Below are 18,677 nucleotides of genomic sequence, written 5' to 3'. Positions count from 1 at the left end.
TATCAGTGCTTTGTTATGTTTATTATTGAGTAGTATTCCATTGTGTGAACGTACTACAATCATTGTATCCATTATCCTATTAATGAACATTTGAATTTTTACCTTGGTGTTATTTATGAATAAAGAAAGCTATTTTGAACATTCTTGTACAAGTTTTTTGTAGATGTATATTTTTATTTCTCTTAGGTAAATACCTATGAAAGGAATTGCTGTATTGTTGATTAGGTATATGTTTGACTTTAAGAAATTGCCAACCCTTTTCCCAAAATGGTGTACTGTTTTAAAATCCCATCAGCAATGTTTGAGAGTGCAGCTTGCATGACATGTTCTCCTCAATATTTGGTGTTTCCAATCATTTTCATTTTATACATTTTATTATATATTAGTGATAGCTCTTTGTGGTTTTAATTTGCATTTCTCTGATGACTGATAATTTTGAGTGCTTTTTCATGTGATTGTTGGCCACTTGTCTTCCTTTGTGAAGTGTCTATTAAAATCTTTTGTTTTCACATTTTAAAAAATATTGAATTTGGAAGTTCTTTATTTTTTTTGGATAGAAGTTATTTGTTAGATACGAGTTGAACAATTTTTTTCCCCGTCTGGCTTTTCTGTTTACTTTCTTAATGTTTTTTGATGAGAGAGGTTTTGAATTTTGATAAAGTCTGATACATTAATATTTTTGTGTGTGTGGTTATTGCTTTCCCATGCTAAGAAATCTTTTCCTACCCTAAGATCATAAAAATATACTTCTGTCTCATATCTATATTGATATTTTGACCTAGTGGCTTTACAGTTTCTAGCTTTTTAGAATAGTGATACATCTGAAATCAAGTTTTGCATATGGTATGAGGTAGAGGTCTAGGTTACTTCTTTTCTCTGAATATCCACTTGTTTCAGCGCATTTGTTCAAAAGATTTACTTTCCCCCATTGAATTGCTTTGGCACCTTTGTTGTAAATCTCTGGATTGTATATGTGTGAGTCTATTTCTGGACTTTATTTTATTCCACTGTTCTGTTTGTCTCTCTTTATGTTAATGCCACTTTGATTATATAGCTTTATTTTATTCCACTGATCTGTTTGTCTCTCTTTATGTTAATGCCACTTTGATTATATGATAAATTTTGAAATTTAATAGTGTTAAGTCTTTCAATATTGTGTTTCTTTTTGTATACTGTTTTGGTTATTCTATATTCCTTGCATTTCCATATAAATTTTAGAATCAGCATATCAGTTTCTTCAAAAAAAGCCTGCTAGATTTTGATAAGGATTCTGTTGAACTTTTTATTGGCTTTTTGCTATCTCTTAACATATTTTTGCTCCAAAGATTATAATATACATCTTTTAAAAACAATTTACTCAAAATTAATATTTTATTGCTTCATGTAAAATATAAGACTTTGCAACAATTTAGTTCCATTTACCTCCCCATCATATGCATTGTTGTTGTCATAATTATTTCACTTATATATATTACAAATGTACAATATAGTATTATAATTTTTCTTTTAAACCTTCATATGTCTTTGAAAGAAGAGAAGAAAATTACGTCCTTTCTAGAGCTGAAAGTATAAGTCTAGGTATTGGTTTTTAAATTTTTATTTAGAATCCCCTGTTTGTAGATGGACTATTGACTCAATTTTTCAGCTTTTCAGGTTGTTCAGGTGTTAAATTTAATTATGTGTTATTTGTTTTTTATCAGCTCCTTGAGGTGGTTTTTGGTATCTTAAAGGCCTTTATTTGGGGACCTACACTTTAACAAAACATTATTTGGAAATGAACTGTATTTGTAGGCACTTAAGGGAAAAGACTTCCCTTTGCTAGCCTAATATTTGCCCTTAGATTTATAGGTCAATCTAATTCTTTAGAATACTGAGGTAATAGCTAATAGAAATATGACTTGTATTCCGTGCTTTGATTTGGTGAGACATTTTTAAGTTTTGTCTTTGTAAAGACGAGACTTTGTAACATCACTTGATCTCAGTGATGTTAATGGATATGAAACATGAATTATCCCCAAAGCACTAAGTTAGCTCAGATTTATCAGTGTTTCTAAATTCCACACAACAAAAATGTGACTATAAAGCAGTGGCCTTTTCTGTTGTTACGTCAGACTCAGGATTGGGTTTATTTTCCTTAGACACAGACCGAGGCCTCTTTTTTTAAAAAAAAATATGCATGTTATTATTGTCAAATATATTACATTTCTATGTTACAGGGCCAACAATATAATTTTATAGATGATATTTCATTTAATTTCTTTTTAAATCACATAAGGTCATAGAATAAATAGTCATATATAGTCTTTTTTATTTACCTATATATTTCCCTTTTTTTTTTTGCCTACAGAACCAGGTCTTCCTAGGTAGTCTCCCATCCAAGTACTAACCAAGCTCAACCCTTATATATTTGCTTTTACTAGCGCTATTTTTTAGTGTCTTTTAAATTACTGTCTGGTGTCACTTCCTTTCAGCCTGAATAATTTTCTTTGTTATTTCTTATAAGGCAGGTATGCTAGTAATGGATTCTCTCAGGTTTTGTTATATGGGAATGTCTTTATTTCACCTTCATTTTGAAACATAATTTTGTTGGATATAGGATTCTTGGTGGACAGTTTTTTTTCTTTCAGCACTACGAATATGTCATCCCATAGTCTTCTGTCCTCCATCATTTCTAATGAGTCAGTTGTTAATTTTACTGGCCTCCTCTTGTGCAAAATAAGTCATTTTTTTTTGCTGCTCTCAGTAGTTTGGCTATTATATGTCTGTGAATCTCTTTGCTTTTATCCTACTTGGAGTTCATTAAACTTCTTGAATGTGTAGATTAATTTTCATCAAATTTTGAAAAACATTCAGCCATTATTTCCTCAATAATTTTCTACCCCTTTCCTCTTTTTTTGGTACTCCCTGCGTCAAAAAAATGTGCCCCACATTTCTCTGAGACTGCTCATTTTTCTTCTTTTTTCCTCCTCTTTTCTTTGGATTGCATAGTCTCTCTTAATCTCTATCTTGCTGATTTATTCTTCTATGCTTGAGCCCCACTTAGTGAAGTTTTCATTTCATTTATTGTATATTTCAACTCTAACAGTCAGGCACTGATTGGTTGGAAGTTGTACCTAAGCCCCTTAAGCCAGTAATGTTTTCACCCTTTCCTGTTGGATCTGTGTTGTATGGTTTAGAGACAGTTCAGGATTCAGGGAGTTTATGAGTTTGTCCTTTGTTTAGCCAAAATCAGAGGCTCAGATGTTCCCTTTCCTTTTGCTTCTCAGAAGGTACAACCTTGGGCATCTGCACAGTCCTCCAGAACATTAGGACAGCTATGGTTTTCGCAGGTTTCTCTGATCTTTCTGTTAAATATTTGGCTGGTCTGCCTCTGTTGGTACCATACCAAGCTGTTAGTCTCCATTGATTGCTCTGTTGTATTTGACAGTACCCTTTGGCATAAATTGCTCCATAGTCTGATCCAGATAAAGTTAGGCACCTTTGCAGGGGCAGACTGTTGCCAATCTTTGACAATGTTTGCCCTCACCCTCCCCTGGGAAGAATCTCTCTGCTGTAGAGCAGGAGCTGGGGATTGATTGGGAACCTTCTCTTCACTGGCTGCCTGGCCCAGATCCTCCCTACAGAGCAGAAGCAGGGGATGGGAGAGGTGGTGGGAGGTAGTGGAAACTTCAGCTACCACCCTGACTAGTATATATCTTTCTTAGCACATCTTACCAAGATGAGCTCTGTGGATATTTACTGGCTGCCAAAAAATAAATAAATAAAAAAAATATTTGAATAACTCTAGGAAACTGGGAGCAGTGGGAGCTACCACTCAGCTGCTGAACTCACTAGAACAGTTCTTCTACAATACAGAGCTGTAAAGGAATGGAGGACCGCACTGTCATTAGCTGGTCCCCCATTCAGTAGCTGTTCAGCTTTGATCCTTCCTACAGAGTAGTAGCTAGAGGGGTGAGAGAAAGGGTGCCACTCTCAGTCTGCAAAGCCCTCTGGAATAGTTCTTCACACAAAGCTATGGGAGAATGGATGTAGTTCCTATTGTAATGCAGTGCTTCCTACTGTTCTTACTGAATTCCACGGAGTCAATCACTAGAGACTTTGAATGATTGTCTTTGAGAATTTTAACTAGTTTATTAGATGTCTCTTGGAGAGAGGTTCTACCTAATTCCTCACACCACCATTCCTTATATAGGTGTATAGTTAAAAATTCAAATACTACAAAAGAAACTAAGTGAAAAGTCTTTCTCTCCTAAACTTATCCCCAGGTCTGATTCCTAGAGGCACCAATTGCTACCAGTTTCTTATTCATATTTAGGGAGATATTCTTCCTATATATACATATGACCTAAACTTAATTTTTTAGCCTGGATCATCAAGATCTTTAGCTGCTGCAAAATGCAGACTTGCTGAGATCTTGTTACAGCCCGAATGTGTATTGGCTTTCCAGCTGCTTGTAAATGCATTTACAGTTTTTGTAGGTTAAGCAGTCCTTTCTGGCTTGGATCTTTGTCATTGTAGATCACCTAATTTAGTTATTGGTAAAACTGGCTAGTATTATCAGATCTAACATTGAATAAAGATTTTAAACATCAAAGTGATGATACTGTCAACATATTTAGTAATCTCTTTTACTGTAGTAAACTGTACACAATGTCTGCTTTTATAGATATTGTTTTAGATATTGTTATAGATATTGTTTAAATATTTTTTAGCTGATAAACAACTTTGCCTTAAAATGGAACAAATTTAAATAACAACATTAGGTTGGTTTTAAAGTTTTAATTTTAACTGTGATATTTTTAGAAGTAAAGGGTACTTTATTTGTATGTGACACTTACAGCCTTATTCCCCTGCTTCAGCTCCAAGGACTGTTACTGAAACCCTTTCTGTGTAACAGTTTTGTTTTCTGATTGATTGCTATATAGAAAAATATTGAATTATCTTCCAAAGAGAGAAGTTTAGCTGATATAGGCTTGCTTTGCTGCTTTCGCTTTTTATTTATAGTCTTCGCCTCAATAGCATCTACCTATTTGCATGATGTATAACTGATAGAATTTTATATGGGGAAAAATAATAAAGAAAATGATCAGTCTCCTGGGAAAGTAATTAAAGATGGATAGAAGATGAACTTACTGAGATTATAGGAACTATATGTGATATGGACTTCAACTTTACTATATTCTCTCTCCTTTTGTCTCTAGCAGCTTCCTTCAGTTGTTAACGAGGTAACATAGGTAGAAGCTACTTAAAATCTAGGATGGAACATTTTATATCTTCTTGAGTGTTTTCTTTAGTCAGATTGCTTTCCTCCTAATACCAGGAACTGCTGCTTTGCAGATTCCCATTGTAGTCTATATAAATACCGCTCCCTGGAATCAGGCAACATGGTACCTTTGCTAAATCAAGCTGTGCTGGGTATACTGAATGAATAGGAATTGTGGTATGATGTGGTACAATGAAGGAAAGAGTCCTAGGAAATTCTGAAAAATTAGATTCTGAAATGTTAGCCTGCATAAAGTGTTACATGGGGAGCTTGGATAGTCCGAGCATATCAGTCCTGAGTGGGATTGAGTCAAAGGCAGAAACAGATAAATTTCAAAAAACAAAATGTTGGGCAAAAGAAACCAGACACATAAAGAGCATTTATACAAAATTTAGAAACAGGCAAAGCCCTTCTCTGGAGTTAGAAGTCAAGATAGAGTTACCCTGTGGAGGTGAACAGTTGTTTATTGGAAGGAGAGCAAAAAGAGGGCTTCTGGGATGTTGGTAGTATTCTGTTTGTTGATCTGGGTGTTGGGTACATTAGTATGGTATGTTTATGAACATTCATTGAGCTGTACACTTATGACCTGTGTCATTTTCTGGATGCATGTTATACTTCAATATAAAGTTAATAAAGAAAAATAAAAAGTTTGTAGTAGTTCGGTTTGTGTCCTAATTGCCCATAATTAGGAATTGGATAAATAGAGACTGGTTAAATTATATTATGTTCCTTATACCCCTGGGGAATACAGTGTAACTATTTTGAGAATGAGTAATTCCGTATGTACTGACATGAAGCTGTTATTAAGTGAATGAAAGAGGTTTCAGAACATATCGCATTTATGTAAAAATAAATCATTATATACATATACTTGTATATACTTGGAAAATATCTTAAAGAACACACAGTAAGTAATTAACGGTGGTTAGCCTTGAGGATTTGTTTATGGGTAATATGACAAAGTGGAGAACGTTGGAACTTTTACATAATTTTAAAAAATGTGAGCATGAGTTACTCTTATGATAAAAATGAATTTAAAAAATAAATTCCAAATACTATTTTAAAGGCATATAGATTGGGAAAAGTGATGTTACTATTCTGGTAAAATCTCCTAAAAGAAGAAGAGGCGTTATGGGAGTAATTAGAGCCCCCTAGAAGAGTTAATGTAGTTCCACCTTATTCCTTATTCCCCAGTGGGTGAGGCGGATTTTAATAAGCTTGAATAAACAAAGTGAATGTAGGTACTTCATGTAAAGTATAATCAAATTGCCTCTCCAATTGTCATTTTAGTTGATCCAGAGTACCAGAAGGAAGCAGAACTGAGACATCGAGAATTGGCAGCTAAAGCTGGAGGATTTAATGACTTTGCAACTTTAGCTGTCATCTTTGAACAGTGCAAATCAAGGTATGTGAGTTCTATGTACTGGAAATTGTCAATTTGAAGTATAGCTCCAGCATGTACTTACTATGTGACTTTAGACAATTAGATTCAGGGAGGATGATATTGACCTCAAAGTATTTTTGTGAACACTGGTTATATTTATCTATGTCATGTGACTGTTATTTAATAGGCATTTATTATGTACTATTAGTTCTGTTCTTTCCCTAAACCTTTCCTGAAAATGACTTTATAGAATTTTGGTTCTATATAAGTAGGTTAAATGTGAAAATAATTGGATATTTGTTAAAGCATATGTATATAAAAGGAAATCCATTTATAAATTATTTTTTAATTCACTCAGAGACACCTATGTCAGTTTTTGAAATTCTTTGAAGTGCTTTTTCAGTAGTTGGACAGGTCTCATAAAAAAGCTAGCAGTTGCTTTTGGGTTTCTAGTTTTTGTAATAGAAATGAGAATGTTAGACTGTCCTTCACTTATAGAAGGTATTTTTGAGATACTGGTGTTTTTGTTTTACAGTGGAGCTCCAGCTTCATGGTGCCAAAAACATTGGATTCATTGGAGGTGCTTATTTTCTGCATTTCGTGTTGAAGCTCAACTTCGAGAACTAATTAGGAAGCTTAAACAGGTGATTGCTATAAAGGCTTTTTTCTTGAGTAGCATTTTGGCAAGTCCCTCTGAGTACCAAAACCATGTAAATTATGAGGTTCTAGTTTGGCTTGTAGGAACAGACACCCTTCCTAACCCTGTATGAGCACCAAGCACTGTAATCTCTTATCCTTCTAGGCGGTTCTTTTTCTGGCCTTGGGTAGTTTCCTCATATTCATGTGCTAATTAGTACTCACTGAACCCTTGAGGAGCCCCTTCTGCAGATCTCTGGAGTTCTCTCTCTGCAGTTTTTTGCCTAAATTCTGGCCTGTGAACTCATCTTGGTTTTATTGAACTCTCATCTCTGTGTCTTTACCACAGGGAGTGTTCCAGGTTCCACTTGAGTTTTCCTTCCCTGTGCCTTGATCCAGAATCTCTCTCAAGATTGACTAAACTGGGGCAGTTGTTGGGCTTCATCTGTTTCCCTTCATTTATTTCTCAGAGATCATTATCCCTTATTGTTTGATATATACAGCCTTTTGGAAACCATTACTTCATATGTTTTGCTCATTTTTTTGTTGTTTCAAGCAGAAGGGTAAATCTGGTTTCTTTTACTCCATATTGACCAGAAACAGAATCTTTAGAAATGTGGATTTTTCGAAATAAAAGATTGTTTTAAATTGTTCTTGAGATTTACCACGGTACATATACTCTTTTAATAGCAAAGTGATTTCCCAAGAGAGACCTTTGAAGGCCCTAAACATGAAGTACTAAGAAGATGTCTTTGTGCAGGTTATTTCAAAAATGTAGCTCGAAGGTAAGCACTGTGAACTTGAGAGATGGATAAATAAACACTGCTGCATTTTACCATAATATTGAACTATTTAGTATTAAAGATTGACAGTTTGATTTAAACTCTGTGATTATGACGACATCAATTACAATGACCCTTTTCATAATTGTGACATGTGTAAGGGGAGCTGCAGTGGTTCATAGTGGGATATTGGAGCTCAAGTAGAATAGGAAGGGAGTCTGTAGGATAGCTGTCCAGCATGTATCAGTGCCTAAGTTGAGTGACAAGGGTTTTCTTGCAAAGAGATGGCTCTGGTGGAATATGAAAGCCACACAGGTTGAGGATGGCATCTTTGAGGAAGGGTAGGTTGGTGTGGGGTGTCAGAGCTTGAGCAGGATAGAAAAAGCACTCACATGGGAACTGTTCAGTACTGAGTGTCAGAGCTTGCATGTAGTGAGAGTGGACATCTTTGTAGGGAAAGGAGTAGCTGGTGGTGACGAGAGGTTTGTTATATACAGAGGAATCAATCACATAATTAAATATATTAAGGATAATGGTGAAGGGATAGAAATACTGAAAGGAAGAAAACAAGAATGAGCTCTGTGATGTTCGATTGGAATTTCAGTGTATCATTGTAAACTTGTTTTTAATGTAGTTAGATGGGTGGATAGATATGGGAATAAAAATAGATGTTACTCTGTGTGTGTGTGTGTGTGTGTGTGTGTGTGTGTATGTGTATGTATAAAATGTGTGTTTGTATGTATGTAAATATTTATATACATATATACCCTAGCTCTGAGGTGGACTGGGAGCAATGACACCATAATAGCGATGAATATACTTAGTACCCAGATCTTGACTTGGCTACATAAAGGACTCAGAGCTCTGGAGAATTAGGCCTAGGAAAGTACAAGATGCATCCAGAACATCTTATTTTGCCAGCAAAGAAATGATCAATGAATGTTGAGACAATGTCAAAAGTACACAGGAGCCAGCTTGAATAGGCCCCAACTGATCAAATATGGGAAATTTCGAGCATGAAAATAAATAATGATAGTAATGGATTGTATAACCCATTGTTTAAAATGTGAAATCATGAGTTACAGACCCAATCATGTAAACTAATAAATGAGTAAATTGAAAGTTTAACGACAAGTGGAATTACATAGTTTGGCATCTCTCCACAAAATTCTTATTAATTATAGAGGAAAGAAATAACTTTTCAGTGGAGAAGGCTGGCAGATGGCTATCTAAATAAAGCAATTAAAGTGAACATTATCAGTTATAAAATAAATCAAAATCATGTTCTTCCTGATAGAATATAATGAAAACATAGCATCACTTCTGTGATATTCCTGCCAGAGGTGCATAACCTAAATCCGATCATCCTGAAACAGATTAACTCACATTGAGGAACATATTATAATATAACTAGCCTATAATCTTTAAAGGTGTCAAGATCATGAAGGTCAAATTAAAACTGGGGAAGTATTCTAGAATGATGGAGACTAAGGGGACCTGAAAAGTGAAGGCAAACATGATTCTGAACTGTATTCTTTTGCTATATAAGATATCATCAGGTCATTTGGTAAAGTTTCAGTGGAGTCTGAGGATTAAATATTGGTAATGTGTCAGTGTTAATTCCCTAGTTTTGTTGGTTGTATTATAGTGAATGTCCTTGATTATAGAAAATGCGCACGCAGGTATTTGGGAATGATGTGGCATAGGTTGGCAGCTAATTCTCAGATGGTTCAAGTAAAGATTTTTGTATTGTACAAATATATACTGTATAGATATATAAACAATTATAATGCAGTCTGATCTGGGTTATAATAGGAATATATATAAAGTGCTATAGGAAATCAGTTGTGGTGATTGAACTAGGGCTATTTTGACAAGGTTTGGAATAACATTTATGTAGGAAAGTATAGAAAAGGATAAGAGTTTGATATTAAGAAAATGAATTAGAAAAATGATAGATGAAATGTTTTAATTATCAGATTTTAGACTAGTGAAATCTGTAACATAATAAAGAGATGTAACATAATGTAAAGAACACTGTGTTTAAGTCAGAAGACCTATGTTTGGGACTTGCTTTCACCAAACATTAGTTTTGTGACCTTGAGAAGGCTAGTTAATTTTTTTGAATGTCAGTTTTGACTATAAAATGCTTGGCTCTCAAAAATTTTAGGTTATTTTCAGCCTTTATTATGAAAGCATTTTGTAAACTCTAAAGCACAACTACATTGTTATTGTTACTATTATACTTATTAATCAAAAATGTTTATACTTAACTGAAATGAGTAAGTCATATCATTAGTTTAAGATAAATTGATAGAGAAGTTATAGTGACAGTTAAATAAACTTAAACCTGTTTATAGGGCTCTTTGTAGCAGAACATGATAATTGTTCATTATTTGACATAGTGCTCTTCTTATTTCTTTTTTATACTATTATTGTCTTTATCCTTTGTTTTTTTTTGTTTTTTAGATCTGTTGGGAGAACGTTTTGCACAATGGATGGGCGTGGAAGCCCAGTTCATATTCATCCTTCCTCAGCAGTAAGTACCTTATTTTTAATAAAGAGAAGAAATTTGTAAAGGTATAGGTATAAATAATATACGAACATCTACTTTTTGCTTTTTAAGTTTAGCATACATCTATATTACATAAAGCTATAAAGGTATTGAGTTGGCCTATGCCTCCTATTTGAGGAATATAGGGATTAATTCAGAAGAGTTTGGGCTTCTAGTGTTTAGTTGGTCTAATGTGTAATAAGGCAGTTTATTGAGTTATCATCCTTAAATGAATTCTTTTCTATAGCTTCATGAACAAGAAACCAAACTTGAATGGATCATTTTTCATGAAGTATTAGTTACCACCAAAGTCTACGCAAGAATTGTGTGTCCAATCCGTTATGAATGGGTGAGAGACTTGTTACCCAAGTTGCATGAATTTAATGCACATGATTTGAGCAGTGTGGCTCGACGCGAAGCAAGAGAAGATGCAAGAAGGAGATGGACAAATAAGGAAAATGTAAAACATCTAAAGGGTGAGTGTATCACTTATTTTAGTGCTCTAAGTCCAGGGAGCATAAATGTTCACATTCTCATATAATTATTGTTACAGGGCTTAGATTCTGGCTCTATCCACTCATAAAGCAAAGAGTTGTCATGAGTCTCAGGCTTAGTTATTTTGACTTCTTTCCTTCCTTCCAGTTAATCTTGTTTTTCTTAATTCTGTCCAGCAACATTATTAACAACAGTATCTACTGAGCTTTTACCACATGCTAAAAACTTGCATCACTCCAATGAATTTTCACAATAACCCCATGAGGTAAATATGTATCTGCACTTTATATATGGGGAAGTGCTTAGCAATGTACAATAATTTGCTAAAAATCCCATGGCTAATAATTGGTTAATCTGCATTCGGAATCCAAGAAACTTGATTCTTTAGCCAGTACTCTTAACTATTATGCCATACTGCTTCCCAGCGGTACTTCACTATTTTTATTTGGTTTATAAAATTTTGTGAATTATTACCTCAGAACATCATTTTTTTCCATGAAATGTTAGGTCCCCGTTTGGGAGGCATAAACAATTGTGATACTGAACTAGGACAGAAAGCTTAATTCTCAGCTCACACAATCAAAAAGCTTTTCTGTAAAGCTTTCTGAGGCTGACTGGGGGAGCAAATTGTATTATCCTTGCTTAACATCACTGAAAAATAGAATGGTGAGGAATTTTGCCCAAGATCATAGAAGAGTCTTTTTTAGAAACAATAGACTCTAGGTATTTTGTTGCAGTATGTAACTGTACTACATGCTTGAATAGAGTCATTTCTTCTGACTCCTTAGGACTCCATGTTCTTATTTTTTAACCGTAGACTATAGTTTCTTTTGAAAGGGCAGAATTTAATTTCCTTTTTTCCCCTTAACATTGAAAAATCAGGGCATCCCTTTCTCTCAACATTTCTAGTACTGAATCTCAAACCTAAAGTTTTACTAGACTAATTTGTAATGTTTTCAGATGGAATATCAAAAGAAGTCCTAAAGAAAATGCAAAGAAGAAATGATGATAAATCAATATCAGATGCACGTGCTCGTTTCCTTGAGAGAAAGCAGCAGAGGTCCCAGGATCACAGTGACACACTGAAGGAAACAGGCTAAGCAGCGAACCCTTCAATTCAGGAAGTAGGAAAACAGCCAGGAAATGTGCTTCTACTTTGCCATTTATGTCAGACAGCACTACCAAGAAGTGGTCAGCAGCTGTTATTAGCATATGAGCTAAAAGCAAATCAAAGCTCATCAATACTAATAAATGGAAGATTGGATTGCCATAGTCATAGGCAATATTATATGAAACCAATGAAAGATGGTACATGTAGTATTTTCCTCACTCTAATTTTGCTGGCCTTAAGTGGTATAAAATGCTGTCATTGAGATATTTTGAAAGAACATTGAATTGTATGTAATCGGCGTGTGTTCATTTGCATTGAAGCATTAAAAATTATTTTTCTTAAATCTCTTTAAGGCCTTCTTGTTGCTATTAGAGTAGTATTATATCAGGTATGTGACCATTTCCTTCAGAAGGCTGAATATAGAGGTTTTTACTCAGCAATACTTAGATGTCTAACTGTTTAATTGCTAAAGAGCTTTATAGATATTTAGAGAAAAGACTTAATCAATTAGTAAATAAGAACATTGCCTATGGCAAGATTCTTTGTTGAATTAATATTAATCCTTAAATTGATTTTTCTGGGATTATACAAATTCCTTTTTATATAAAGTATATTGTTTAAAACAGTAGCTATAGCCATTAACCAAAGGACAGATGATATATATATGTTCTTTTTTTAGCACCATGTTTTAAACAGCCCTTCCACCTGGCCTACTCTCTTGCCTCCAGCTGCTTGGGTAGAGCCATTTAAACATCTATTATGCCAGTCTTGAGATGGGATTTTCGCAGCAGCGAACACTGTATTACCAGTGTTTCAAATTGGAACTTTGAGGCTAATTAATATCACACTCAGGCCACATTCAACACTTGCTCTGTTGTTTACTGCCTTGTATTCTAGTTATTTGTGTATTTGTCTGTCTCCCCCACTAGATTATACGCTCCTTGTGGGCAGGGACTATGTCTTTTTCATCTTTGTATCTTCATGGCACCTAACACAGTGCTTTGCACACAGTAGTCACTTAATGTTTGTTAAATAAAGTTAGTGTCATTAAAATTCGAAAGGTAGTATAATGTGTGTTTTTAGATGTTTTTGTAAAAACTAGGAATCTAATTTTTTTATAGGTAACTTTAACACTTTTGCAATTATTTTCTTTGGCATCTAAACAGTTTTCTGTTCGATATTAGAAACTTGAAGCCTTTTTTTGAAAAATTACATGAGGACCCAAATCCATGTGTTTGTTCTTGAAGTGAGGTGAGTGGCGATGGTTTCTTTGAACATTCCCAGCGGTGTTAATTTGTTCAGTTTAATCTTCAGTGCTCTAGACACTATCAGTACATTAGTCCTATCATTTTCTCTTCTCAGGTATATGTATCTGCATTTCCTTATATGTGGTGGGGTGTATGTGGATTCTTGGAATGAAAATTCTTTTGTGTCAGTAGATATTTATTAAGCATATATTCTCAATCTGTAACCCATACTCAAATTTCATTAAATTTCCCAATAATGTCTTTTTGAATGTTTTCCCCAGTTCAGGATCCAGTCAAGCATCATGTATTATTTTTAATCTGGAAAAGGTCCTTAGACTTTATCTTTTGCTTTTTTAACTTTTTTTTTATGCCTACAGCACCTGGTATTCCTAGGTGGTCTCCCATCCAAGTACTAACCAGGCCCAACCCTGCTTAGCTTCCGAGATCAGACAAGATCGAGCACGTGGCCTCATTTAACAATTTTCAATAATGTTTTTGACATTTTAAAATAATACAGGCTAGTTATTTTACAGAATATTCTCGATTTGGATTTCTCTAATGTTTTCTCGTGGTTATGCATCTTTATCTGGAACACTGCTTAAGTGATACAGTGTCTTTCCTAAGACATCAGATTTGGAGGCACATGACTTTGGCCCCTTATTGATGATACTAATTTTGATTACTTGGTTATAGGTTTTTAAAATTTTTTCAATCTAGTTACTCTGATAATTAATAAGTAATTTGGGGGAGGGCTACTTTGAGATTATGTGAAGTTACCTATTTCTCACAAATTATCACCCTCTGGATTTATCAACTAGTGTGATTCTTGCTCGAATCGGTTTTATTCTTATGGTTGCAAAATGGTGATGGTTCCCTCCTCCCCCACTTCTTTCCTATATTCATTTGTTGACATAAGGAAGAGCTTTCCTTGAAAAAGAATTTCTAATAAACATATGGGTGCTAGAACAGCACAGATCAAGATAGAGACTTAGCAGGGAGCATTTCAATGAGAGGTAGCAAACTGTTCAGTTTATTCGGTGCATAGAGTATCTACAGGAGAGTTAATAGGCTGAAAATGTTGGTTGAAGACATTATGGAAGACTTTCAAAGCCACCCTATGGAATTTGTACATATTTTGTACTATATATGAATTTCTTGGAGGGGAATGACATCATTACAGCCTTAAGGTAATTGTGAAAATGATGTCCATAAGAGGAACTTATTTACATTGAGAGGGCTGTGAGAGAAGTAGTATGAGAGGAATAATACTGGATCTAGTTAAAGTGGGATGTTGTCTTGGAGGAAAGGCAGCGGTTATGAAGTCTGTTCTTTAAAGAATGAGGATTCACCTTCAAATTTAAGTGAAACAAAAGAAACAAATGTAGACACATTTTATCATAGAAAATTGGGCAAAGGACCCAGTCAGTCATTTTATAAAAGAATGGTCAATAAATAAGATCCTGAATCTTCCTAGAAATTAGGGAAATGCAGTTGACAATAACAGTGAGATGCCATCAGATTGGCAACAGTTCTTTCCCCCCAGATTGGCAACAACTAATATACCTGAAAAGTATTGACGTAGAATAAATTGTTCTTATTTTAGAAAACATTTTGGCAATGTCTAGTGTATAATTTGTGACCCAGCAAGCCTATCTTTAGGTTTATATCCTAGGAACTCTGAGATTATATAAAATACTTTGTTCCTCATAAAATGTGACTCCCATAAATTTAGCAGCAGTTGATTTGTTATATACATAAAAATCTTAAATATATTCATAAAAATGTGGTATACTCCACTGTTTCTAATAGTAAAATATTGAAAACAGTATGCTTATCGCTGTCAATAGAGAACTGGTTGAATAAATTGTGATATGTTCTTATGGTCAAATTCTTTATAGCAGTAAAAGTGATTTTTGAGACTCCTGATGCCTGTTCCTAAATTGCTTTGCAGAACAGATGAACCAGTTTATATTCCTAACAGCAATGTAGTAAAGTGCCTATCTTACTGCAGCCTTGTAGTTCCTCTAAAATATTCTTTTATAGACCAAAAAAGGTGCCTTATTATTATGTGAATTGACATATTTAGATATTCCACTATTTTTTCTTATGTTCAAATTGTCAACAGGAAATAAAATTAACTCACTTGACCATAAGGCCAGATAGTAAATATTTTAGGTTTTTGGGCCATATAGTCTCTGTTACAACTACTCTGCTATTGTAGTATAAAAGCAGCCATAGATAATATATAAGTAAATGGATATGTCTGTGTTCAAATAAAACTTTATTTATGGATGATGAAATTTGAATTTCATATAATTTTCATGTCAAGAAATAATCTTTTGATTTCTTTTGACACTTGCATTCTAATCTAGGGAAGCAACTTTTCACATACCTACTCTAATTAAAATTATTTCATTTGAAAGAAATATCAAATTTTGCTGAAATATCAGATTTTGCTGGTTTTTACTCTTTCTTCATAGCAGATAGGATTGAGAATGCCAGGAATCAATAAATTAAAATTTGAATCTTCATTCTCAGAGATTTTCAAAGTAATCCATATTGCTTGTTAGCTTTTTCTTTAACCTTAAAATGAATACAAAACTCTCTTGTAAAGCTATTGAAAATTTTTCAAAGAAAAGAATCACATTATTTGTTCAGATAAAATCTCCATATGTTTCTTAACTTAATATTACTTGTTGCTTAGCGAAAACATAGGAAATGAGTTGGGTTAACCCAGCATGTACCCAAGCACCCAGTTTGGTGCTTTTTGTATTTGGTGGTATTCATAAATGATTGTTGTGCTAACTCCAGGTGTGATTATTAACATAAGTTAGCCTAGGCTTCGAAATGCTTCGCTAGCTTAAGAAGTAAATCGATTTTCAACTGACTGTTTAAGGGAAAGTAAGACGGACTACAGCAAATAAGGAGACAGAATTTGTGTGGTTGGAGAGAGGAATCGGTTAACCAACGGAAAGATTATCAGTATCACCTTCAGGACTCTTTTGAAGGGTTTTGCAGTTACTAGTCTGTAACTTGAATTTACACTAAGTAGGTCAAATGAAGAATAATTTGAGTGCCGCTCATTCTTGCAGATAGAAAAATTGGAAAGTCAGCTCAGACTGGGGTTTTCCTTTTACAGTGTGCAGCACTTATAGAAAACTGCCATTGGTGCCAGTCAGCCATTCCATTTAGTTCCTTTTCAGGAAATGGAATTTTTCAGCCCTCCTCAGTAATGAGGGGTATAATCTCATCTCTACATCTGATTTTGTGGTTAGCTAGATAACTCGAAAATATAGAGACTACCAGTAAAGGGCTGTCTTTATCAGGTTTACATTTTCACCCTGTAGAAAGCTTTATATTGGCATACCTAACCTGAAGAGACCTTTTCATTTTTCATCCTTTGGTGCTAACAGGGTTGGCTCAAAAGAAAAAGAAAAAATTTAAATCAATAAATATGAGGTAGGCTCATATTAATACTACATATTTTTCATTGCTGGAGTGTTAATGGAATAAATAGTAGTTGTATGGCTGTATACTGTACAACATTAAACTCACGGTTATTTGGAATATGATCAATCAGGAAAAGTAACCAGGTTTTTGGTTCATTTTACATAATCCACTTATCAGTCATGACACACTGAAGTATGACATTTTTAAAAAACTAATTTCTAATGTATCCTAAATTTAGTACATACTCAGATCAGGCTACATTTGCAAGAGTACTATGTGAAAACTTCACAGTGATGAACCAAGGCCTTTTTAAGATTTAGAATTGTTTTCCCCATATAAAACATTTTTAAAAAGCCTTTTCAAAAGATTTTAACATTTGAGTATTTTTCATTGCATGTACTGAAAAGTATTTGTTGACTTAAAGTAACTTCTTTGAAACTTTGTTATTGAGTTAACCAACACTTGGTTTACCAAATCTCAGTCCTTAACCACACCAAAGTAGTTTACTACCATAATAAGGCAGCATATGTGCATCGCTACTCATGGAACTACTTCTGTAGTGTGACAGAATTGTGAGATTGCTGAGAGAACATGTTTGTGGGCCATTGCTTGCTTTGAATTAAAGACAGTAATAACTATAGGAAGTGAAAAGAGAGTTCTACATATTTAGAAAGGAGGGGGAAAATATCCCTTAATAATCATTCCCCTGCCCTGAGCCTCATTGCCCCTTCATTCTGTAGAGCCTCTCAAACTTCTTGTGACTTTTGTTTTTGGTTGTGAAAAGGATGTTGTGATGTGGCATCTGGCTCCCTATAGATAGATCAGCAGAGTTATACACTGGGTTTTTCTATCCACAATGCTCTGTGTATCACTATATTTGAAGCAACTTTCCTGAGGTGACTTTTTAAGGTAATGTTATGAGCTTCATTGCTCAGCTGGGATCTGATTTAATCTTGAGAAAACATGCCAGGGGCCTATAAAATATGACCAGATTCCAGATTGTATTCCCATAAGGCTAGTCTTGGCTCTTCACCTGGAATATGCTCAGTCCTGAAAGAGAATAAAAGGGTCACTATAGATCTTATTGCCATCCATGATACATTATAAAACTTGTCTACATAAATTAGGTTTAGGACAAGCCTGAGTGAATGATATTGAATACAATTTGGTCCATTTCATTCTAAAAAAGGCCACGAAAATTTTTTTCTTGCTTTGGGTGAGCATTGCCTATAATCATTGCCTTGTACAGGGCCAAAATAAAGTGGGTACTGTATGTTGACTGATACCTGAGCCACTTACTGGGCATTTGATTTTCTGCTCTTTATCTAATCCTGCTGGGATTCATCTCATTGGCCCTAGGGGACTGAGATGTTTCAAAGCTGTTTAAATGGCAAAACCACTTATCTTACTTGGGTAATGCTAAACTATGCCCTGTTTGGTTTCATTAAAATCTGAATTTTAAATATTTGGTACAGTGGATTAGGTTTAAAGATCTGCTTTAAAATTAATCTCTTAATGTTTGAGAAATGACTTGACTTTGTGGTTTTTGCAATGCAGCTAGCACACGCTGTTTTTAAAAGGTTAAGTTAAAATGCAGGGGCCTTAATTCAGGGGCTGCTTGAGGGTGAACAACCACAGGGCGAATCTTCTACAATGAAGTTTTTCTGAGCTGTCATTCTCATTGGAGGTTTTATATACATATATATGTCATAGTTACTGGCATAAAATATAAAATAGGTTTTGAAAAACTGGCAC

At 34.4% G+C, this 18,677-nt stretch overlaps 1 protein-coding gene across 1 annotated transcript in view; it reads left to right on the top strand.

Moving 5' to 3' along the window:
- The window catches only part of DHX40 (DEAH-box helicase 40), a 37,529-nt gene extending 24,244 nt beyond the window's left edge, over nucleotides 1-13,285 (top strand). Inside the window, exons 13-18 of the mRNA XM_011375057.2 lie at nucleotides 6,554-6,668; nucleotides 7,183-7,291; nucleotides 7,974-8,068; nucleotides 10,535-10,604; nucleotides 10,867-11,095; nucleotides 12,075-13,285. Coding sequence (XP_011373359.1) covers nucleotides 6,554-6,668; nucleotides 7,183-7,291; nucleotides 7,974-8,068; nucleotides 10,535-10,604; nucleotides 10,867-11,095; nucleotides 12,075-12,214 — 758 coding nt within the window. The 3' untranslated portion in view covers nucleotides 12,215-13,285. The remainder of the gene's footprint in view (nucleotides 1-6,553; nucleotides 6,669-7,182; nucleotides 7,292-7,973; nucleotides 8,069-10,534; nucleotides 10,605-10,866; nucleotides 11,096-12,074) is intronic.
- Nucleotides 13,286-18,677: the final 5,392 nt, after the last annotated feature.

This window comes from Pteropus vampyrus, unplaced genomic scaffold, assembly GCF_000151845.1.
Source record: "Pteropus vampyrus isolate Shadow unplaced genomic scaffold, Pvam_2.0 Scaffold261, whole genome shotgun sequence".
Classification (NCBI taxonomy): domain Eukaryota; kingdom Metazoa; phylum Chordata; class Mammalia; order Chiroptera; family Pteropodidae; genus Pteropus; species Pteropus vampyrus.
This window is presented reverse-complemented; position numbering and strand designations above follow the sequence as displayed.